This window comes from Leptosomus discolor, chromosome 2 (genome assembly GCF_034619465.1).
Source record: "Leptosomus discolor isolate bLepDis1 chromosome 2, bLepDis1.hap2, whole genome shotgun sequence".
In the NCBI taxonomy this organism is placed as follows: domain Eukaryota; kingdom Metazoa; phylum Chordata; class Aves; order Leptosomiformes; family Leptosomidae; genus Leptosomus; species Leptosomus discolor.
Genome location: NC_141392.1, coordinates 24,685,953 through 24,710,166, shown reverse-complemented (window position 1 = coordinate 24,710,166; position 24,214 = coordinate 24,685,953). Strand labels below are relative to the sequence as shown.

The window sequence follows — 24,214 nt, the reverse complement described above, 5'->3', positions numbered from 1 at the left end:
AAACTGTGCTCAGATGTCTTTGTTAGTGACTCACTTCAAAGCAAATTCTTTTTTAAAAGTGTCTGTAATAATTTTTAAAATGTCTGAGTGATAATGTTATTAAATAATGCTTCCTTTAGAGTATTTGAAGCTAATTAGGATATCTTTTTGGAGTTTAAAAAAAAAAGCTTTATTTGGGGAAATTCTGATTAAGTTCTTTCTTTGTTTCCTTTGCTACTAGTAAATATATTTGTGTGGTAATAGTGTCCAGTAACTAAAGCCAAAGAGAGAAAGCAGAGGAAAAAGCAGGGGAGGGGAAGTTTGAAAGTTTTCACTTTTTTGTTCTTTCAGCTAAGAGCAGTCAAGGTAAGCAGGCCAGCTGCTGTGCTGAGGCAGGCTTCCCCGCTTGGGAAATGCCAAGCACTCAAACTGAAATAAGCTGGTCATGTGAGTGAGCATAGGAAATTAAAAATGAAATATTCATGCAGAAAAGTTCAAGAACGGTTGTTCACACCTCCAGCTGAAGGCTTGCAAAACGTATGGTCCCATGGAGTTACACACCTGCCATAGTTACCCTTCTATACTGAAATACAGAAATTATTACAGTTAATAGTACAGCTTCCTTGTGAATAAAATAAATGGAGAACAACTGTAGGAGAGTTTGAAGGCACTAGAGTTCTGTATCAGGGTAAGTTGATATATAATATGAAAGTTCATGGTTGAGCAAATGCACATTTACAGACATGTTTGTCTGTATCTTCCGGCACAGTGCTTGTCCTCCCAACATGTCAGAACACTTGGCATCATATGCCAACTGAGTTATGCTATCATGTAATACTTATCCTGAAAGTGTTTTCCCTTCTGTTACTTTGTTACTGGGTTTAGTTCTAGACATAATTTTTCATTTCTTGTAAGGTGGCGTGAGCCTCTCTCTCCCCAAGCAGGTAGCTGTTCTAGGCTGGTTCGATGAAACTTTCTGATTAAGGATAAAATGATTCTTTGACACTTTGTTTCTAGAAGTTTAAGGTAACTTTTCTAGCTCCTATAGGGAAATTCTGAACATGCTGGTTCTAGCAGGCAACAGCCCTTCACTGTCAAGAGCTCTGCCTCATTATCTGCCAGAGATTGGAGATTCGGATGGGATCCAGCTAAAGCAGGTAACCACAGGCAAGCAATGTAATCCCATGGTGTCCTGTTCAGTGTTTGACTTGGTTTTTTAATCTTTCAGCTTTCATTCCTTCCCTGTCTCATCTTTGTCGTCTTGAGATCCGGTCCATTTTAACGAGCGAACGCCTCCGATCAGACCGCTTTATCCGGGAATTGCCATTGCCAGCTTGTCTCCAGGACTACCTTCTCTACTTAGATGTGCTGCGAGTCAACGCTATCCCAGAAGCAGAGGGTTACCTGGGGCAGAGAGAGGAGGTAGCTCCCTCTACCAGTCGCTCCAGCGCTGAAGACTAGAGAGGAGGGATGCCTGCAACACTGGTGTTTGGTGATGGCGCTGACAGTGACTGAACTCTGCAGCTGCAGATTTTGTAATGGCAATTAACAGACACTGGAGAAGAATTACTGTAAATAACTGTAGTAATAAGTCTTCTCATGCTTTAGTTTTATACTGTATCTAGAAGTTTGTTAGAAGTTCTATGATTTACTTTAAAAAGTCTGTTGTAGCTTTCTAAGTCTATGAACATTTTCTGTTTTTTGAAAGGAAATCTTTAACTCTTACGGAGTAAAATTATCTTGTTCAATGAACACAGCTTATAGTGGTTGAAATCTGTTTGGTCAGATGCTGTTAGTAGACGTTTTATTCTGAATACTGCATATACTAAATGAAATTATCTGAAAATCAAGGAACACAATGTTGTATTGTATGTGTTGGGGCGTGATCTAGCTGAACCACAGACAGGAAAATAATATAAGAAAGGAAATTGTTCGCTGAAAGAACAGTTATTTTCTTTTATTTTCCTTTCCTTGGTCATCTATATATGGTGGAACATCAGAGTGAGAGGCTGGCTCAGAGCCTCCACCCAGTCCTTCCCCTTGCATAGCCCATGGGCAAGGCACAAAATGTCCCCGCAAGTACACCGACACAACACTGTCGTACGAAAGTCCCTCCTTCGATGAAGTCAAAAAGTCCCTATGGGGTGGGTCACAGGGCTGGGGCAGGGACACCTTGGTGGAAGACAGCTGCATCCCTTGTGCTGGGAAAGCCCTCGTCCTGCAGAGGTGAAGCCAGCGCTGCCAGGCTCACTGGTAGTAGATGCTGAAGGCGTGGAGGATGTAGAGGAAGGTCGTGATGAAGGCGAAGAACTGCACGAGAGGAAGAAGAGCAAAAGCTGGGGTCAGCTGGGAGAGTCTAACCCCTTCTCCTCTCAGTGCTCTTAACCTGGGGAAACCCAGCTTACACCTCTCTCCAGCTTCAAAGAAGAGGCAAAGCCCCTGACATTTCCCAGGAGGCAGCCACCCAAGGCTGTCCATGAGCTGCTGGACCCCAAGAAGCCCATGCTGGTTGCATGATGCAAACAGATGTGGAGCTGAAGCTGACCAGTGTGACACTGCTGGTCTTGGGGCAGCTGTGCTGTGGCTTTAATATTTGTTCTTGCATATCCCCCAAGGGGAATTTAGGTGCTCCATCCTGCCTGGAGTTTTCTGGACCAACTCACCGATGCAGCACAGTTGAGCTGGTAGTAAAGGGGCGAGTTGGGGCCGAACTCAGAGCGGATGGTCGCGTTGGCTTGCAAGACAGCAGCGCTCAGGTACAGAATGGCTGTGGCACCGTGGTACAAACTGTCCTGCAAAACATGGGAGCAGCAAGGATTGAAGCCTGACCGGGACTGATTTGCCCTGAGGATGAGGTCTGTCCTCTGCACATGTGAATGCTCAAACAGGACATACACACCCAGACAGGGGCTGGGACCAAACCCTTGTGCTGTGCTGAACCCTCCCCTGTGCCCATACAGCAGCCATGGCATAGGCATAGCTTCCCTCAGCATTTCCAATCAAGGCAAAAGGAGGAAAAAGGGCTGGTTATTTGCAGAAGGGCTGCAGCTGGACAGCTAACCCATTGCCAGCCATGGTAGCCTTGTGCCCACACTACTGCTGCCAACACCTGCTGGTGCCCCAGCCCCTCCTTACCAGCACTTTCCAGTTCTCGCTGTTTTTGTGAAAGCCGAAGAGGTAGCCTAAGAGGAGCAGAAGGGAGATGAGGCAGGAGCTGAGGGACACGTACATCACCCATCCCTGCAGCAGCGGGAAGGAGACAGAGGTAGCAGCGACGAGGATCCACACCCAGGTCCCGCAGAACTGCCGAGGACAAACACAGGCATGTACGATGAGCACAGGATGAGGAAAGCCCCTTCTCCTCCCTGGGTCTCTCCTTGCCTCCCTCCCGGCCGGCCGCAGTGGCTGTTGGAAGCTCTGTGTCTTCAGGCAGCACAGACCAGCCTCCGGGAGCATGCTGGCACTGCAAGCTGGCGCAAGTTTCCCTTAATGCTCTCGGGAAATACTTCAAAACGTTTCTTAGGAAAGGGAAAGAATGCAAGGAAACATCTCGCCCCCAGGGCTTCAGTGGAGAGGCTAGAAAATGTGCTTTATCATCTGGGAAAGGTGAACAGCTGCATCAGCTCAGCCCTGCCTGCTTGTTAATCTCCTGGGCTTGAAATCACGGCATGAGGAAGTCTCCTAACTCCGTGCACCAGCTCAGAGCGAGTCGCTCGCTCTGGATCTACCTAAAATATTTACTGTGCAAAAATATCATGGAGGGTTATCTGGATAAGCTCAGACTGCCTTGTGCCAGCTCTGGTGGATGAAACTCCCTCAGATTTGCAGCGTGGAGCTGAGCCTACTGGGACAAGGCCCAGCCACAGTGATTGCCCCTGTGGAGCGTGGGTGGTGTGGGTTGCCAGTGCTGGGTGGTGTGTCAAAGTACACCAGCCGTTATCTCTGCCAGTCCCACAGGATGCCCTCTGGACCCATAAGCAACTGAAAGATGAATGGAATGTCAGATGTTAAAGACACCCAATTGCCTTCAAGCTGTTGGAGAGACTTAATACAGTGAACAAAATTCCCTTGATTTTCAAGCAATTTCTATGCAATAACTAGAGCTGCTTCTGCCCGGGAGGCGCTGGCAGCATTTCAGACTCTCGCAGCCCTACAGCAGCCAGCAACCCTCACACAGGCTCTGGGAGTGTATCTTGTCCTCCAGCTGTTCAAAAAAACACATCACAAACACCACCTTTAATACTTTTGTGTATAAGCTAAAAGAAAATACATTATTTCGCATTAATGCCATCTCCAGGATCATTTGGGGGGCTGCTCCCAAATTTTTAGATTTGCTAGAGCCATTAGCGGGGTGCTGTACCGCAGCAAAGCTCGGCATACTCACTATCTCCGGTAGGATGAACGCGTAGGGGACAGTTTTGAAAACAGCGAGTCCGGAGGGTAGGGTGGGCTGCGTGGAGGCTGCAGGGGGACACACAGAGGCCATCTCTTCTCAGCTGACGCTGCGACCGCTCCGGCTCTGCTCGCATTTGCCTGGCGTCGTGCCGCTCCCGTGCAGGGTTTTAACGGACACACCCGCAGGGACGTAATCACAGAAACCAGCCCAGGCTGGCACCATGCCGCTTCCTCCGGCTGAAGGAGCCCTCAGTAGCCCTCCGGTTATTGCGGCTGGCTTCACACGCTCTGCTGCCAACACCGAGACAGGAGAGCAACAGGACCCCAGCCCCACCACCAGCACACAATCCATTCGAGGTCTTTAACGAGAGAGGAAAGAAAACAAATCCTACACCACGCCAGGGCAGAAACATTTCCTGCGATCAGTTTTTGTCCTTGGCACTCTTTCAAGCCTGAAGTATTTTCGCTTCCACTGTTGTTGCCTCCTCCCTTCAGGTTTCTGCTTCGTGTTCACATCAGACCCACACCCACTGGACACATCCAGCCTTTGAAAACTTGCAGCCAAACATTTTTTACAGACAACTGGTAAAAGATGGGAGTGTTTGCCTGTGTGCTCCCAAGTGTCCAGAAAGGTCTGAAGGACAGCTACTGGGACAGCTTTGATTTCTGCCTCCGAGCACCTGCACTTTGGACTTGTCAAGTGGACACTATTTTTTTCCAGAGAACTCTGTCTCATGCTGTAACTCACTGATAACTGGTGGGATGAAAGGCTGAAGGTGGCATCTCTGCCTCATGGCTAGTGAAGTCATTCCATCCTCTCTGACTTGGGCAATACTCTGCAGCAGGAGGACAAGGACAGTATCCTAGTAAGGTACCGCATCTCTCTGTTAGAAGAGCCAAGTGATGCCCTAGGGATTTGGCGTCTATGCCAAGCTCCTGTGCAATACAGAGCAAAGATCAAATCCAAGATGATTGTTATTGTCTGAGGCCCTCCTAGGCCAGGAAGAAGTGTTTTGTGTCATTTCTGGAGGCTCCAGTTTACAAATGCTGTCCGTGGGAGCTGGCTTTGGGCTCTATGCAGCGTGCTGTGGTCTTTGAAAGATCTTTTTTTAAAACATTTCACACCAGACAAAACTAGTGCCTGGCTCAGACTTAAACCCACATGGGACTCGGTGCCCGCCCACCTCATTGGACATTGTGGCAACATACCCATCACCATGCAGAAAGCGTCCAGCACAAAAAGAGAAATCTGATTAATAACTTCCCACTGGGAGCAGGCAGCACATATGCCTGTGGGTACAATCTGCTCAGGGAAAAGAAGCCTTTAACATCCTCATCCTCCTGAGGAATCCCCTGCAGCTCACTAGCCTGCCCTAGAAAGTCAGCACAGAGGGAGCTACCATACGGCGTGGCGACACACAGGGGAAACACAGCATGCCCTGAATTCTCACCAGCTTGTGTTTGTATTAGGTGCGTCAAACACATTCCTACGAAAAACCCAACCTTTTCCTGAGTGGGAAAGAAAAACAGTAAAATAGTCTTAAGTACAGAGCAACCTGCTGTCCCCTGATTGGACAAAAGATGATTTCCCCCCCCCCCCAACCTGGCTGACTTTGCTCAGCAGCATTCTTAAAGATCATTTCTATTTTCCATGCCTGTTACCAGTCTACTGGGGTACTGAGACAGAGAATCTTCTGTTCACCCTGATTAAAACAAAACTGGAAATTAATTGGAAGCTGCATGAGAGGAGAAAAGTGGTGCCTCAGCATTTGCTCAGCTTAGGCAAAATATGACATTCAACGTGACTACAACAGGTACATGTAGTAATTGATAACCATGGCCTTATCTAACATTGCAAAGTCAAAAATTTATAAATTTCCATTAGTTAAACCGATAAAATAATTTTAGTCTCTCAGAATGTTAAACGTGTTACAATATTAATTGCAATTCAGATAGTACACAGTTTCTCTTTGGTAAGAGTTTATTTATATTGTTACCTCATTCTTATATAGCCTGAATTGTTCTCCTATAATCCATTCATACTCCAGGATTGTTTTTCCTCACTTCTCCTAAGAAATCATAAGCCAGCTCTGAGATATCAAAGGCTTTGTGAGTGTTTTCTGACGACAGCAGATACTGAAGTGCACCATCATTCTCTCGGCTCTTTTTCAAAAAGTCAGCAATCACCTTCCAACGAGATGCTTCAGACTCTTCCTCAGCCCACTTGTAGTCAGGGAGGAAGGTGGACTGGAGGAGAGGGAAGACAGAGTCGTGGTACACCAGGACAAACACAGACTTCAGAAATTCTCGATCTCTCTGCAGAGAAGAGCATTTGAAAATACTTCAGTGCAAATACACCCTGTTGCCAAGCACTTCTACGGAAGTATTGTACCCAGGAGAAAAAACAGACAAGAAAACATTCAACTAACCCCCAGTTCCGAGGATAACAATGGGAAGAGATTTGACCTTCCTAAACAAACATTGGTTGGCTCAGATGAGAGTCAACGTCATCGCCAAGAACTATACTATATAAACTATAGGTCAACAAATCTGCTCTCCAACCCACCTATTTTTCCAGTCAACAAAGAGCAGCGATATGCAGCCAAACCCTGCCAGTGTTACCACAAAACAGCAACCTGTGCAACGGTCACCGAGAGCCCTCCGCTCATGAGGTTTTTATATTTCTTCCTACAAATGCCAGTGTGTGACAACTGTTCCCCACAGCCTCTGCAGGCACAGGCTGGGACTGTTTGCTGTGGCCGCCAGCGAAGTGCCAAATCTCTCCTGCCTTGGAAGCCCAAACTGCACTCCTTTCTCTGCTGCCCTGGGTGGAGGGTTGCAACGATCCCATGCTCCTCACAGCACGTGGCTCCTCGCAGGAGGTAAGGCCACACTGTAACTACTGTTATTTCACACTTTGACAGGACGTTCTGTGTGTGGCAAGAATTATACCCTCCCCTGTAAAGACCAGTTTGCAAACCCCAGAGACTAAGAATCAGCCTGGTCGATTATCAAACATTGAAAGATCCTGACTGCTTAAACTAGACGAGATTTCTGTGCCTCATTTTCCACATGCACACTAGAAAAACCCCTTCATGCAAGAAGGACACGCACAGAGCACTGCTTCCTGGAAAACTCATTGACCAACGTGACTCTTACAGAAAAGTAATGTTCCAGAAACGTGAGTGCTATAACTGCCACTGAACAGTTCACGTCTCAGCAGAAGATTTAGCAGCTAAGCGTCACATAACCATGCAAGAAGGAGCAAAAATTTGCCAGGCAGCAATCCTACCATGGGAGTGGCACATGACAAATCAGGTAAAACTGGATGGTTCTGGGATACCGAGGAGTTACTAATTCTTTGAGCAGATCAGCTTTCGTTTTGGATGAATGACCTTGAAAAAGCAATTCTGACTCAACAGCGTTGCGTTTTGTTTGCATAAACGGGGAGATCTCCTTGTGCATCTGTTCAGTAGCATGCACAATGAATGAAATATCCTGCTGCTGCTCCCAAGAAGTGAAGTGTCTTGGATCAAGAGCCAATGCCTTTCCCATTCAGTTACCTACAGCCTCTTTGTCCAGAGGGTAGAACGTAGGACAAGGTACAGGTAAGCCTGGTGACACAGCCAATTCAGTTCTCCTCCAGCTGTCTGCACACCAAAATGGGAGATTACAACTGTCTGAGGTAGGGAGATTTGCAGAATTTGGGGGCCTTTTTCCAGGCAGACTGTGGGAGGACTGGAGCTCACAGGTTGGAGTGGGGAGGATTACGCTGCGGACGTACACAGCCCCTTTTGTACCAGTGGCAAGCTTTTACTAGTCATGTATTGGTAGCACATCATGAAAGGGAGCCACACTTTGGGTATGAAGCTGTAACAGCTTCCCCTCTAACAACCGTATACAAACACCGAGACAAAAAGTTACAAGTTAATTTCACGTTCCTTCTTCTCCTCGTTTACTGTTATAAATAGGGGTAAGAAATGTTAACTGCATTTAGCGTATCTATGTTTTCTAAATAAATGTGTGGTGAGAAGAAAAGTTAACTGGCAATAACACTGACAGAAAGCTTCTAGTTCGAATTAGATTGAATGTATGTCAAAGGAAAACCTGTAATTTATTACCTTCTCAGATCTCTTCAATGTTCTTTCTCTATCTGCCCAAGCGCTCTAAAGTGAAATGTAAAATCAGAGTGAGATTATGGAGATCTAAAGCAATTCCATTTTTAGCTGCAAAACTCTCTCTCACTGCAATCCCACAGTAATTTAAGCTCCTGTTGCAGTCCCACTTTCCTCGCACTCCCCGTTCCTCCCTTGTGCCAGTTTAGTTGATTTAAGCAAACAGCCATTCCACCAAATTTTACAGATGTGAGGATTTGGAGATTGGGAACTATCAGAGTCATATAAATGAAATCAAGCGGATCCACTTTTCAGAAAGATCAGTCACAACTGAGGTTGATTTTTTTTCCCACCCTACAAGCATGAAGAAATACAGCATAACCCCAAAGGCTGACAGCTTCTACCAGTAGTGTCCTTCGGGCAGAAATAACTCGTCTGTTGTTGTCTGGTACTAGAACACCTGCAAGGGACTGCCGTGTAAATATGGTGAGCACTGTCCTGCCAGTCAGAAGCTAAGTCAGCTCCTACCTGTCATAAAAGCAGCACTGTCCTAGAAGCCCGGCAAACATTCAGACAGCTAATCCCCTTGAGCTCGCTTGCTGTGGTTACATGGCAAGCAGTGCTCAGACTAGCCAACTCATGTCTTTGCATCCCTTCTGAACGTGCTCAAGTGTTCTCTTGCAGTTTTGAAGGCTCTAAGGCACAAGAGATCTGCACGTACTAGAAACAATTCTAAAACTTTTCTGCTGTTTGGCTTTTCCATTTATCTTTTCACAGGATAAAAAAAAGCTCAAATTTTGCAAACTATTTGGAAATACTGACACATCAGATGTAATTGAACACTACGTAGATAACATACCCGAAGTGCATCCATCAAGTCTGGTTGATCCATGAGTTGAGGGAAAGTTGCTAAAATAGGATTACAGATTAAATCTGAAACAGAAAAACAACAGATTGAATGCTGAGGAAGAAACTGGTTGGTTTTCAAGGTATCAACACATCCCCTCCCCTCAGAATATTTCAAAGGGAAAATTAGCTGTAATCGTACTCCAGAGCAGCAGGGAAAGTAGAAAAACTCTCTAACAACCGCATTCTCTGACTGTAGCAAACACTTAGTGGCAGAAACAGTTAATCTGAGAGAGGAGACACACACAAAAACTGATTGCTGGTTATTAGGAGAAGCCAGCAAGCCAAAGACCTTACTGATTTAACCTAAGGGTAGAGTGAGGTGGTTTTCCTCATTTCTGCACCTGTCTTTTTTATAAACACCTGAAATTGTGCTGCCTGATTTGGATGTTATGAATAAACACACTTTCATTCTACCTTATTCTGGTTTGTGTTGTGTGCAATTTCAAGATAACCGGGTAACAAGTGACAGTAGATTTTCCAAATAGGGCACAACATCAAACTGCAGAGGTCTCCTGCATGTCTTTCAGGTTAGCTACTGGGTAATAGCGGGGTCTCCTGTTTGAGCTGAACAAAATCAGGCAGGGCAGAGCTGCCTCCTTGTGACTGGCAGGAATCAAAGTTCTCTGTTATGAAGCACAGCAAATCTTGAGCCCCAGTGGCACAGGGGTCCTGTCATTATTTTACTTAATGAGACTGTGGATAAGATTTGAGAGTGCTACAAGTGACATAGAGAGGAATTTTGGTCAAAGTGTTTTCTTTCTTTTGTGATTTTAAATATTTAATGTACACTGTTGTTTCTTTGTGTTGAAGTTGATAGAAAGTTTAGTAAACACTAACCATTACTACTAATAAAACAGTTCACGGAAGCAAGCCTGAACTGATTGCTTTTGTAAAATGCAACAGACATTTTAAGTTGCCTATTTCTAAAGTGATAGTTGATTTTGAAATAAGAGAAATTGTCTTTTGTTAACACCAAGAAAAAGCTACCGGAACAACTTCTGAAATGCTGGGGTAAAGCCTTTAAATCATTTCAAATGAAGTCTGAATCCAAACGGATGCCATTTAACTCCAGGAGAGGTCATCAGCGTGGTCTACTGTCCTATATATAAAGATCAAATCAAGTAAGTATGGCAGTTCTCAACTGGCCTTTAGAAACTAAGCATTTTAGTTTCTCTGTGGTAAGTTTATTAAATAAAGCATTAATTTATGAAAGGGTCTGATTTTCAGATACTAAAATCAGTATACTCGGAATGTATATTAAAGTTCAAGACAATCAGGAAGGGAGTTAAGTTCTGAGCACCTTGGAAAGATGAATCTGTAATTCAGATGCCTAAGTATGACTAGAGATTGTTAGTAAGTGCACGAGCAAATTTATTTGCTGTAGGAACAGATGATACATAATTCATCCTGGAGAAGAGATGGGAGAAAACACAAGAAAATCACTTTGCAGTACCAATGCAAATTCACCTGTAGTACAGTTAAGAAATGTAATTTTTCCATATTCCAAATTGATTTTAAAATGGAGAAGACTATAAACTATTACTGCTCTGTTGAAGGAAAAACGCGGAAGGAATAAGATAGAGTTGCAAAATCAGAGCAACATACTGTGTTCTAAAACCAGAACTCTTCCATTTCTGTCTCTCCCTGCTGCATTAGCCAATAAGTAAATAATAATTTAAAAAAAAAAAAAGAGGATGACTTATCCTCAATGACAAAAACATCTGCCTAATCTCCTCTATAACTCAGAGAACATGCATACATTAGAAATGAATGAGTAAACCTGTGTGCATGTCTGATCTCTCATTGCATGGATTATTCCAAATAATCCTTTACCTTTATTTGCTTTTTATTTAGTTAGTTAGTTAGAAATAACCCTTTACCTATCCACACATGCTTTTTTAAAATGAGAATTTCACTGAAAGCACTTCCTACTTCACAGAAGACAAAACTATTCTTGTGGGTTTTTTTGCATTCCGCGATGTCAACTGATGTCAAACAGGGCAACACATTAGATGCGAGTTGAAATATTACTAGTTTGAAATGCAAACACACCGAGTGGTGCTATTCACAGTGAGAGGCTGTTCTCTTTTATCAACAGGGACAACCGCTTTCTGTTTGTCCCTACAACACCTGCAGACTGAAAGTTAAAGCACTGAAATCCTCTACACAGGGAGCATGACTTCCTGTCCATGTCAGATGGGTCAGTCAATGCCAGCAATAGCAGGGAACAAAATTCTACGCGTACCCTGCATCAGTGAGAGTTGCTCCTGCAGACCCCTGCTTTCTCTTACAAAAGGGAGACTCTGGAGAGAGTAATTCTCTTTAGAAACCTGATCTTTTCTCCAACATGCTCTCCATTACTGAGTTCTCCACAACAGCAATTCTTACCTGTGCTTTGCATGCTTATGCTGTCTTTCAGGAGTGCGTCACCAAGTATTTGTCGATAAAATATCAAGAGATGGATGTAGCACATACTGCCAATTAATGTTTCTGGTAGCAAACTGTTGGGAAAATAAACAGCATGCAATTGAGATTTTTATTCAAAACTGCTCCTATGAAGCATTGCTTGCCAAAACTTGAGGGTAATGACAGCTTCATGGAGATGATTTTTAGTTCGTATTGGCATCTCCATGAACCTATCACAACTTTTGAAGGTGTACATTGAGACAGCTACAAGAGCCAGACTCCTGCTGTTGTGGTTTTCAGTATTATCTAAACTGAAAGACGTTTTAATTGTTTTCAACAAAATAGCTCTCAGTGTCAAACAGAGATCAAGTACAATACACAGGTGACACAACCCTCCAATTTTCCATAGCCAGTGTTCCAGGGAAGGGGAACACTTTAGGTCTCTGGCACCATTCTAGGGTATCTGAAATACTTTTTCATTTTATGGCAGCACACACAAATACTTACTTCAGGATGTCTGTTGACTGTGCACTTAATGACCTCAGTTTCACTACAAGCACAGGCTGTTTCTTGAGTGTTATAAACTGATGGAAAACACCACTGCCTGCTTAAGAAATAAATAGCTGGTATGAAGTCAGTCATTCTGAAAGAACATTAAGAATTATATTACAAGAACTGACATTTAAATTTGGCAAGAACTGTTCTGCTGAAACTGTAATGGTTTAAGGATGGTCTAAAAACCAGGGGAACTGGACATCTGAAAATATATCAACATGTCAGGTATATCAACATTTGTTCTAACGTAAGCTATTCCTGCTCTCTAGGATGGTGGATTCATTACGTGTGGAGTAGTGTGGAGGGAAGTGTCCAAACCCAAAAGGTAAAGGCCTTCTGTAGCTTGCAGCAGTGTCACTGTCAAATGGGTGTTACTACAGCAACCAGAGGAAAGCCATGGCCACCCTTATTTAAAACACAAGTGGTCCATTGTCTGAACCAACTCTTAGTGAAGCTTTATTCAGCCCCACAGGGAAGAACCAGTACAGATGTGCATAACTATGCTACAGAACATGTGGAACTTGTGCCTAAGTGATACGGGACTGATGATATGGGACTGGAACGGCCTGGCTTGGGAACTCTAGACCAGTGTAACTGCTGAGCCTTGCAGCGTCACCCCATGGCCAAGAAGTGTTAAGTGCAGTTAAAGAAGTAATTGAATACAATTCTCAGAACTAACCCTCAAACTGCAGACACTGGAAATTACAGAAACTACAGCACTGGCAGATAGTTCTGAATCCCACCAGCCCTAACAATCGGCTCGCTCTCATGCAAAATGAGAACACACAAAACAAAACCAGGCTGCAGTGACTGCATGCTAATGGGAGATAATGAGAGCACGTTGCAAAACAGGTATAGCATTTGTTGTATTATTTCATTTATATAATGTTTAGGAGAAACCACACCTCTTCTTGATATTGATGGGTCAACCTCAACGCCTCTCTCATAGGGAGTACCACCATTTAATAGCAGCTCATACACCCTGTGAAAGAGGAGAAGCATAGTTAAAAAGATGTAAGGATACGTGAGAGCAGCACAACCGCTTTCAGAGCAAGAAACAAACCTGCTATCTCAAATAAAAACCTGACATGGTGCTTGAGGTTATTACTAGTATTTTATATGAAATGACTACACCTAACTACAAACTAACCAAACGTCAAATGGTAAATTTGAAACTTGTATTACATTTGGAAACTAGTTAATTATTTTAAAAGAAATTGGCAATGCTGATTCTCTTCCACACGACTCCAATCTTTTTCTTACATGAAATTTAGCAATTGTTTCACCAAAATACTTTTGAGGATTCAAGGCTTAAGTATCAAAGATACTTAGATGTGAAAGATTTAAAATGTTGAAGAACAATACAATCCCAGTTCTGCCAAGAGTAAGTCACTTTGAACCAAGCATGCAATTTCACTCTCTGGGTACCATATTTAACTTAATGGAATAGAAAAACAATGTTACAGATCAGATCTGGAAGAGAGTTAGAGGCTTATAGAACAGTAGAAGTGGGGTTCTTTTTTGTCCTGTAATCAAAATATATTCAGAATATGCATATATATCTATAGGTATTTGATAAAAATAAAACTATTGCAAGTCTGCTCTACAACAAATCATTTCTGTAAATTAACAGAAAGCTTTCCTACATTTAACAAAATAGAGATACGTACATGTTGTTATTCTTTAAGGTTGTTGGACCCATGAACTAATCATAAATGAGTGGGAAAATATAAGCTTATTTACACTCTCCAAGTGAACAACAGGAGATTCATTCACAACAACTCTTAGCTGCTTCCAAGTCTTAGAAACCAATCTCCTAGTTTTTAAATGAGAAAGGGATATATAGCAAAGTGCACATAAAGAGGAGACAGAATTTAAAAGGACATTGTCACCTTCAATTCATGTCATGATTCCATTTTATATAAGCAAAACTCTACATAACTCCCTACTAATGCAGACATTTTCATAGTTTTAAAATTCCACTGAAGAATATTTTTAAACACATACTTACTTGCAACATTTCAAACCTGAATGCTGGGTCCAGGGAGCACTTTTCCTATACAAACTTAGCAGAACATACACTGGGTGTGGAAGCAGGACCAGCATTCTCACTGAAAGACCCAGTAAAACCTACACATCAGTCTGCATTACACCTGCCCCTATCAGTGTGTAGGTATGAAATACGAACTTTATTCTTAGCCTAAAATATATGGAGAGAGACAGACAGACAGACAGAGAAAGGGAAAACATAATAAACTTACTTGGAAGGAACAGGCATTCCATTAGAAGTGAAAAGCTTCATAAATGCCCAGCCACAGCTTAGCTCTCCTCTTTCACCGGTTGACTAGAAAAAAATCCCAGAAATTTGAATAACTTGAGCAGCTAAACCAGAATGAGTAACTGATGAACCACAAAAAAATTATTTAGAATAATCACATAAAAATGGTAAGCAAACACTAACTATGTCACATTCACAGGTGTTTGAAGACATTTACCAAGCAGCACACAGTTACGCTGAAGTTTCTCATCCATGAACATATTTAAGAGATGAGGATTTGTAAAGTCAAGAAATACACATTTAAGGGAAACCTAAGTATATCAAGCTCCTGAAAAATAAGAAATGCACAGATACAAAAGGTAAAAACCCCCAAACCTGCACTGATGCTCTAAAGAATATGCAGGAGAGAAAGAAGGAAAAAAAATTGACCCAGAGAATTTACCCATCTGATTCCAGAGTCAGCAGTTTCCAAGCCAGTGACCCTGTGCATCAGGAGGCTTTATTCATAGTACCAGAGACAGTGCCTGGGAAAGGGCATGCCAGCCCATCCGTTTCCAACCCCAAAAGCACTAACAGGTAGGAACTTGTATGCACTTCAGCTTTCATTTAAACTTACTCCGTAAACAGAAGCAGACAACTGGTCCTTTGCGATCACATTACATGAGACCTTTGGCAGACTAACAGAAGTTATTTCGGTGTAAGTAAAGGTACATTCATGTCCACTAGTGACAAAGTCTTTTATTCTCTAAATATTGACTAGAACTAAAAGTTCCAGAACCCAACATCTCTCTCCTCCATCCCAGATGTCAAAAGGAAAACAATGTTAGAGTAAGCTAGGAAAGGCTCAGTTAAATTTCCATTTGGATCTCACAGTTCGCTGCTGGGATACTGCAGCTTAACACACTTACATTGCGAATATAAGTGATGCCAAGTTCAAATAATACACCAATGTCTGAAGACAGGGCATTGGACCTGACAAAACAGTCACCATCGAGCAAGCTGGGTAAAATGCCTGTTACCTAATACAGAGAGAGGGAGAGGGAAAAAAAAGTAAATGTACCTATTAAAAAAAACCTCTGATTTTTTAAGGCCATTGAACACATCACTCATTCACCTAAGATCTCTGACCCAATCCCATTGCATATAAAAGAAAATTATGAGTAGAGAACCAATTTCAGTTGAAACCTTGCTCCCTGTATTTGTTCTCTTGCCGTGACACACAGCTCTGCTGCCAAGGTACTTTTTTAGTGTGTGACAATTAAAGAACTTCAGATGTCAAGAAGCACTTAATTCCCTCCAAGAACACAGCAACAACTGGGATAAAACATGACAACACCACTGCTGCGAATGTGGCCCTGCATAGCACCTGAAACGTGGGACAAAGCACGTGCTCTTTTTGTGATTAAATCAATGTAGAAGCTCACAGTGGCTAGTCTCTTCCCTTCTCCATGAATACCACGTAGCGTGCGCCTGATATTGATTCAAAGTTAACAGTGCCAGCAGCTGGGTCAACAGCCCCTCCCGCTACTTTTCCTTCCTCCCCCCAAATATTTTCTCCAAAGTGTTTTTGCTAAAACACTTGGTTAAGTTTGAATTCATGCACTTCAGCAAGTCTTTTCTGTGTGTTCATTTTGGTTGCCACATGTTTTATTTCAACACAAATACCAGAAGTAATTGACTAAATAAGCAGCTGTAAATACATTGTTACTGGCTGTTACTCCCTGAGGGAGACACCTACCCTTGGAGAAAAGTTCCATGTTTGAGGATTTTTAGGTTGCCACGTAGCTCTCACTGTGTGAATGTTACTCAGCACCTACAGCATGATAGTGGTGAAAAAAACTAAGACAAGTTTTTCTGGAAAGCTGTGCAGCTTTAAGAAAATGCAGTATTATCCCAGGTTAAACCAACACTGCACACCACAAAGATAAAATTATGCTTTCTCTTCAACTTTATCAGATGGTTTCAGTTTAAAGGACTACAGAGGAAGTTTTCTCTGAAGCCACAGAGCACTTTCCAACCACCCCTGCTTCGAATACACCAGCGTTCAGCACAGCTGAAAGAAAACAGCCAGATCACCAGCATTAGATTCTGTTATAAAATGCTGCTCTACGCATACACACAAAGGATCAACAGCAGGTGGGGGAGCCTGAATATGGCCCTGACCCAGCTACTGCCAGGCCCATCACAGGACAGAGATCAGCCCAGAAAAGGCTCATCTCCACAAACACGAAGGAGCAAAGAGGCACAACAGCAGGTGGGGGAACCGAAATTATGGACTCAGAGGAATGGAGCTTCTGCCCCAGCCTCTCCCAGGGCTGCCAAGGACAGCCATCAGCCCTAGGGGCTGGGTGTGACTCCCATCACCATGAGTCAACAGGAGTGGCTTGCTGGGTCACTTTACAGACTGAAAGGAGTTACTGCTTAGGGGTACGTGATACTGGCATGCAGAGGAAGGGCATTTTGGGACTGCATGTGACTTACTACAGGATGTTCAGCGGAGAAACCAAAGGCAGAAAAAGGGAGGGATCAAGGTGCTTTGTGGAGTAACAAGGGTGGGAAAACAGAGGGATAAGTATGCATGTCTGGCCATGCCTGGCACCTGATCAATGCAGTCTGTCCTGTTTTCTCATTAAACTCCATTTATAACTATTTTTCTGGGTGAATGAGCTCTGTTCTGAATGTGTGTGTGTGTGCACATCTAGGTGCCAGCAACTAGCCAGACCACAGGTCAGTGGGGGCCTATGTGTCTGCAGTGACTGCAAGTGAGGGAGTGAGGGTACATACGTCAGTGTGTGAGCACAGGCAAGTGTCAATCCAGACTAATCAGAGAGTAAGTTAAGAGGCTTGGGAGGCAGATCATGTGTGTGCGTGTCTCTCTCTGAGTGAGACAACTGGAGGAGTTAGCTACCAGAGGAACCAGAGCGTGAAAGATCTTGAAAGATCCACACCTCACCAACACTCTTTTTGATAGCCAAACAACTTACCCGATTGCCATCGAATAGACAGAGTCGAACATGTCTGCTGAGAACCTGTATACTGGCTCCTGGGAGAGGGATCATTTTACAGCTGCATAAAGTTACAACCAGGGATACACGAGTTGGTCTAGGATAGATCTGCAACACAGACAACAGAAGAACGGTTAAATCTACAGGGTCTTCCTGCACATGGTATCACTTTGTATTGATTTACTGAGATGAACAAGTGTAGTGTTCACTAGACTGGATTCTTCTAACCACAAAGCTTGTGCAGTATTAGCAGCAGCAGCAAAATTTCTTCATAAGCCTTTAGCTATCTTCTAAGGAAATTACCACAAATATTTAAGTCTGACAGATAAAATGACCTACCAAAGTTTGAGAAAAAAGAAATATTCTAAAAATGGTGCAAATAAGGATATAATCATTAGCCAAAATGAAAGAAGACAAATTAAATTCATGATTTCACAGTACCTGGCAGAAGTTCATGGTTTAAAAATTCAGACTAGTAACCCATGCAGATCTGCTTCACCCCAGACAGGGAAGGAACCCACAAACTTAAAATGAAACATGACTCAGCCCAATATGACAATTTGTACCAATTTTTTGCTTATTGGAGAGTAGGATCTGATAACATCTACTGCCTAAGGAGTCTGCATTGACATTGAAATCCATCATCTGTTTCACAGCAATACGAAATATTGCTAGCAATTCATATCTAGAGATCCTGTCAGTTCTCCCAAACCAAAAGCATCATAGCTTTCTTATCAATAATACTCACAGTATTTTTTTCAGAGTTCCACACCAAGTCTTTGAAAGCCAACTGCGATGGAGTAAGTTCAGGCTGCAAAAAGTAACTTGCTCGAAACTGATTGCCTGCAACAAGAGTAATTTGACAAATTCTTAAAATTTTTTATGATCTTTATTGCCACAAAATTAATGACACGCAAAATTTAGATGTGGCTAAAGTCCATTTGAATATCTGACTGGTCCAAACAAAACTATAGAGGAATCTTCTACAAGCACCCTTTAAAAACACTACTTTTACTATTTGTAAGTGTTCTGCAGTATTTCATTCCACAAGCACAGTAATTTAATTAACAAAAAGAGCTACTGATTTGAAACAGTTTTAAACAAAAAAACCCACAAACTAACAAAACATGAGATGTGTAATATATTTGGTGAAGAGACTCCAAAAGATCTCTGAGAAAAAGGGAAGATTAAAAATAAAATAATAATTTTCTGCAACGTCAACAGGAAGTGCCTTCCACAGAGGAAAATCTTTGAAATCATTAGGAAATTTGTCATTGCCTGCATGAGTCAAGGATTTCACACAGATTAATTAAGACTTAATTGAAGAAGAAAAAAAAGCCTTTTATACATTATTTGATGGGTCAAATATAGCATGTACAGATCACCCAATTACAATTAAGCAATACTGATTTTAGTCCAATAGGCTAGAAACCAGGGTAAGGAACTCACCATAGAAACTTGAAAATCCTGCACTGCAATTACAATGAGAAAACCTTACCTTCCTCTAAGAGCTGGAAAAGTGTGGACAGGCGGAATCCTGCAGGAACTGCTCCTATGGTTGCCAGTACCTCTACTGTGTCATTCTATTACAAAAAAAAAAAAAAAAAAGAAGAAAAAGGATATTAGTATTCCTGCTATTTAACAGCTAATTCTATCCTAATTTAGAACTCTCACACAACCAATATCAGAGACCTGGGGCATCAGTCACCTCTTCTCATCTGAAGCTAGTTTGGCCCATCCTCAGAAACCTTTACTCTGTTTCATGCATGAACCCAGCCAGACTCCCGCTTTGTTAAATCCCTGTTCCATTTCAAAGCAACAGCAGAGCAGCCAGTTACAGAACAAAACCACACCCTTGAAAAAAGAAATGGTATAGTACTGCTGTGGCAAAGCAACAAAAGAATTCTTATTTGCCTCTTCATTCAGACACATGGGCTAGGCTGCAGGCTATTTCCACAGCATTAGAGAACATTTCTGTAGCATTTCTTGCTACAAAAACCAAAACAGAGATGTTAATTAAAAACAATGGTCTGTAATATGAGAAACAGTATTTGGTAAAAGGCAAACCTTGTCTACAAAATAATTAACATTATGGCAGATGAAGTTGCTATGCAAGAGATACATCTACCTCTGTGATAGCTCTTCTTACAGCACTCCAGTGGGAATCTGTTCTGGAAGAAAAATAATGCAGTTTTTATAATACATCATCCTCATGTGGACAAAAATTTAAACACTAAATATGAGTTTGTTTTCCAATAGCAGCAGCTTCATAACCGTATCTATCTGAGATAAAGACCTATTTCCAGCCACTAAGACTAATTGCTAGACTGTCTCATGAGCTGGAACATAACTCGATACATGACCCAGTCATTCTTTGCTTTCATGAGCGGGGAGGAAGGAAAAAAAAAGCAAACGAAAGCAAAACTCCCCAACAAACCCACTCAAGTAAAAGTGTTCTGCAAACTGAAAAAAAGCAAGTGATTGCTGTACTGAAAAGAAAAATGCAACTAACCAAATACCCTTCCGAGGTATTCTCACTGTAAGAAATGTACTGCCAGATTTAAGGAGGAGGAAGAATAATTTTATAGTTACTTGCTTTCACATCACTCCGTTTACCTTTTTTTAATTTCAGTTCCATCTGCTGTTTCATCCACCACTTCTATGTGTTCTTCACTTTGCTCTTGGCTTTCACCATCTTCATTATGGACCTGTAATTCAGATTCAAAATGGCAAAGTGCTCGATTCCTACATGGTTCTGTTCTTTAAGATGCTTTCTCCAACCATAGCATATATTAATAGTTTAGAAGAGGAGATTTTCTGGCTGTGCTGTTATCACTCCAGAGCACTGTAACTGCAGAAAACTGCCCCAAGTTCTGCACCTACAGCAAGGGATCGGAGTATTCCTACAAGTAAGCAAGAGAATGCATTTGCAGAGCAGATTCTTTAAAAAAGAGATATACATTGGCATCACGAAGCTAGCTACTCAACATGCTCTTTGGCTACATTGTGGAAAGCTCTGTTCCATCTGATCACTCAATCCAAACTGTGTATCCACATTTAAATGTTCACCACAATTGTACACTGGATATATATGTGCCTAAGTACGTAAACTAACATGTGTAAGCAACTCTAAACATGAAAACAAAAGTTACAGAGCTTTAAAATCCTTTTTTTTAAAGGTTCTTTCGTGTTGAAGTACAAAATACTCCAACATTTACATGGACTCACATTTCATATAAATTATGAAAAGCCCAAATTAGTCCAGAGCAGCTTGGAGTCTTCAGAGATGACCTTTAGTGACAAAGATTATGACTTTCATATTCAAGAAACTTCTCTGCACTTACATGTCACATCTTCAAAGGCACAAAGGCACTGCTTTCACTAGCTATCTCCATACACGCGTATACAAACATGGTGTATTTTCCCAATGACAGGCAAAACACTGCTGTGTGTCCCCATGTAAGCATTGTGATCAATTTTATGCAGCTACATTATCATTGATACATACAAAATAACAGAGGTGAGACTAGAACAGAAGGTTACAGCACACTAACCGCAAGATAGGTTCTAGGAACGAGGCCTCTTTCCCCTTTTGAGTTTTCAGCTACCCACCAGCCATCCGCCTTCTTGTCATGTATAAGCAGGACTTCACCTTTCTTTGCCATTAGAAGAAGCAACAGAGACAGAGGGAAAAGACAACCGAATATTTCAAAATGGCTCCAGGCACAACTAAAAAAACAAACACAAAAGCTTAATTTTTCCCACCACAGAGATCACAGACTACCGTGATAGACCCTGCCACTACAAGTGGCAAAAGGGACACAGGGCTCCACCAAGCTAAACGTACATTGTGAAAAGCCATTTCTCCCAGAATCCCGCAAAGAACCAGCTGAATCCCAGAAGCATAGGATTGAATTATAGTTATTGCTTAATACAGAATGATCTGCAGTCAAAAAACTTTTACAGAGGCGTATTTACCATAAATGTGAGATCCCCTGCCTGCTGTGCATTAAAGTTTCCAACTGCAATACATTCCTTAACATTTGGATCATCCAACAATTTATCATCATCATCATCTTCACTGTCTTCGTCCTCACTACTTTCTTCACCTTCACTCTCATCCTCTTCTTCATGTTCATCTTCTCTTGGAGGATCTTTCTGATGTTCTGCATCCCTACCCAGAAAAAAATTAGCTCTTTTTATTATTACTTTAACAAAACTTCTTGAAACTGCTGTAAAGCCTTGACATGTGGGTTTCTCTGCAAGGACATTATCCAGGTAACAGAATTTTCATTCCTGTGTTTTACTCTCTGTCCTGATCTGAAAAAACTCCAGAATCCCAGTGGTGTTTCCTCCCTAGGTGTACAGACCACACCACATCCTCTCCTCTCAACAGCCACATTATATTTCAGCCATTAACCAACACCCTCAGAAAATTCCAGTGAGTCGTTCGTAGCGGCATCAAGAAAACAAGCCACGTAAGAGCCAGCTCGTGAGCACTTCTTGTTTAACTGTATGTTAAAATAAAAGGGATGAGCTGACAATTTTTCAGGGTCCTTTCCAGCTGTACAATTCTTTATAGAAGTGCAGAGCATATTGGTTTGTTTAAGCCACTCACACTGCATAATTCGTAGTCACAGTATCCTGATCCAAGACAAAAACAAGTTTCTGCAGCTGCTGAGAGAGTTTTAATAATAGCTTTTCTTCTTCTTCTTTCCTCTGATTGTAATTCCCCACAGGTGCAGGCTCATCAGCCTGAGAAAGAAGAACATAAAAAAGTGCTCAAAGAATCAAAGTTCCCCTATAAAGTTAGATTTCCATACATGTCTTATGAGCTTTCAGCTTCCTGGGCTACTGTCACTCCCTGTTTGGCGACATCTTTCTTGCCCTTTCACTCTGCCAAGACATTTCATGTTAAATTCAAGTCTGCGTTCTCCACTTCCAATACAATGCATTGGGTTGATAAACGTTTTATAATGTATTGGGTTGATAAAGATTTAAACCACAATAAAGCATTTAAAATGTGCTTTACAATAATATAAATAGATCTCAGAGATCCCAATCAGGGATTGTGAAGTGCTAGGCATCGCTTTTGTCCTGAGGCATCTAAAATAGAAGGAGGCTGGTGTTCTCTAAACCCTCTCCATGACACATTTTGGAGAAAACCATGAACAAATCTGTCTCCACACTTACTTTTTTCAAATCATGAAGAGCATTTGTGTTCTCATCCACCAATTTCTTCAGCTGGATACATCTGCATTGAAAGCAAGACAGATAAGATAACATTTTCTTAACATTCTGATAGACGGGTGACCCAAATCATGCATGCTTACCGAAACGTGTCAGTTTAGATACCTAGACCTTCACCCAGCTCCGTGTGCATGCAGCTTGACAAATACCAATAAAGCCCAAATAGCAGCTTAGCTGATTATTACCTGTGCTGTGCAAGATCCTACTTAAAACTCCCTCAGCCCTTGCAGGACGGGGAAGCAGCTAGCCTGCTGCTTCCGCCTGGGAAAGAGAGGAGTGAGAAGGGGCAGGGAAGAGATCTGTACAACTAGGAGAAAAATGGAAAGGTGGACAGGGAACTGTCTGCTCCTTCTGATGGGGAACGGAGTGAATCTGCCCGGAGCTTTGCTCACAGCAACCAGGGGGTGGTTCCTTCCCCAGCACAGAGTTAACCTGCGCAACTCCCGGCCGCGGAATGCTGCTAAAACGGGGGAGAGGGGAAGGCAGGGAGCGGGCGACGGGAGCGAGGCCGGGTCCCCCTACAGCCCCCAGCGGGCGGGGACCCCCTCGGGCGCCGCCTCACCTCTCCGAAAGGGCCTTCCTCTGGCCGGGGGCCGGGGCCGCGCTCTCCGCCCGCAGCGCCTCCACCTGCAACACAGAGCAAGGCGCCGTCAGCCGCCGGCGGAGCCCCGCCGAGCCCCGCCGCCCCCCGGGCCGCTACCTGGGCCTGCAGCTCCCGGCTCCGCCGCTGCACCCGCTGCAGCGGGCCCCGCGCCCGCCGCCCCGACATGGTCGCTAGGCAACGGGCGCGGCGGCGCGGAGAAACGCCGTCACTTCCGGAAGTCGTAGGCGGCGGCGGGCCGCCAGCCCGCGGGAAAGCTGGAGCGGGGGCTGCGAGGCCTCCGCCCCCCTGGGGATCGGCAGGCCCCGGGCTGCACACGGCCTGGCCGCCCTCGGAGCTGCCCCACCGCGGCGAGTACCCGCCGGACCCCGCTCGGGGCTGCGGGTCGCAGCCAGAGGGGCCTCACCCAGCCCTGAGCCCCCAGCCGGGGAGTCGCGGCTGGCCAGGCAGGGCCTGACAGCCGGCGGCCTGCAGCCACCCCGCAGGCGAATCCCGCTTCCGCCCTCCCCAGGACAACCCGTAAGCCGGTGGTGGGTCAGCTTCTAGCTTGTGCTGGAAAATGTGCAGGAGCGCATGCTTTGCACTTAAACTGGTAATCGCTTCCCCCCCACCTTGACAAAATGGCACCTGTTTGTAAGCAAGGCCACAGCGTGGCATCCACAGCTCTACAAAAACCCCTATTTCTAACAGTCTGCCAGTCTCGAGGTTAAAAACACCAAAA

At 43.4% G+C, this 24,214-nt stretch overlaps 3 protein-coding genes across 3 annotated transcripts in view; 1 reads left to right on the top strand and 2 right to left on the bottom strand.

Annotated features, from left to right (window-relative positions):
- Positions 1-1,571, top strand: part of ASB3 (ankyrin repeat and SOCS box containing 3) — a 31,004-nt gene extending 29,433 nt beyond the window's left edge. The window contains 2 exon segments of the mRNA XM_086482271.1: positions 1,208-1,435; positions 1,438-1,571. Of these exon segments, the coding sequence (XP_086338397.1) occupies positions 1,208-1,435; positions 1,438-1,475 (266 nt within the window). The 3' untranslated portion in view covers positions 1,476-1,571.
- Positions 1,572-2,097: 526 nt separating this feature from the next.
- MALL (mal, T cell differentiation protein like) lies at positions 2,098-4,491 on the bottom strand. Its single transcript, XM_009954792.2, has 4 exons — positions 4,364-4,491; positions 3,115-3,282; positions 2,643-2,771; positions 2,098-2,289 (listed from the first exon to the last, which is right to left on the bottom strand). The coding sequence occupies exons 1-4, from the start codon at positions 4,463-4,465 to the stop codon at positions 2,227-2,229; spliced, it is 462 nt and encodes a 153-aa protein (XP_009953094.1). The 5' UTR covers positions 4,466-4,491; the 3' UTR covers positions 2,098-2,226.
- A 1,800-nt stretch (positions 4,492-6,291) lies between these two features.
- On the bottom strand, positions 6,292-23,661 carry NPHP1 (nephrocystin 1). The gene is made up of 20 exons (XM_086460771.1): positions 23,593-23,661; positions 23,455-23,519; positions 22,836-22,896; positions 22,261-22,397; positions 21,621-21,816; positions 21,197-21,298; positions 20,259-20,350; positions 19,771-19,813; positions 19,141-19,225; positions 18,391-18,485; positions 17,622-17,750; positions 16,376-16,450; positions 15,546-15,656; positions 14,621-14,703; positions 13,265-13,341; positions 12,312-12,411; positions 11,787-11,899; positions 9,349-9,422; positions 8,496-8,540; positions 6,292-6,690 (listed from the first exon to the last, which is right to left on the bottom strand). The coding sequence occupies exons 1-20, from the start codon at positions 23,659-23,661 to the stop codon at positions 6,412-6,414; spliced, it is 2,031 nt and encodes a 676-aa protein (XP_086316897.1). The 3' UTR covers positions 6,292-6,411.
- Between the last annotated feature and the right edge of the window lie 553 nt (positions 23,662-24,214).

What these genes read in the sequence shown, in the direction of transcription:
- NPHP1 (XM_086460771.1), bottom strand. Translation starts at nt 23,661, where the DNA reads ATGTCGGGGCGGCGGGCGCGGGGCCCGCTGCAGCGGGTGCAGCGGCGG. An exon ending in GGAACTGAAATTAAAAAAAG is followed by an intron (nt 19,814 to 20,258) that starts GTAAACGGAGTG and finishes TTTTTCTTCCAG; the next exon opens with AACAGATTCCCACTGGAGTG. An exon ending in TAAGAAGAGCTATCACAGAG is followed by an intron (nt 19,226 to 19,770) that starts GTAGATGTATCT and finishes TTTTTGTAATAG; the next exon opens with AATGACACAGTAGAGGTACT.
- MALL (XM_009954792.2), bottom strand. Translation starts at nt 4,465, where the DNA reads ATGGCCTCTGTGTGTCCCCCTGCAGCCTCCACGCAGCCCACCCTACCC. An exon ending in CGTTCATCCTACCGGAGATA is followed by an intron (nt 3,283 to 4,363) that starts GTGAGTATGCCG and finishes TGTCCTCGGCAG; the next exon opens with TTCTGCGGGACCTGGGTGTG. An exon ending in GCGAGAACTGGAAAGTGCTG is followed by an intron (nt 2,772 to 3,114) that starts GTAAGGAGGGGC and finishes CATGTTTTGCAG; the next exon opens with GACAGTTTGTACCACGGTGC.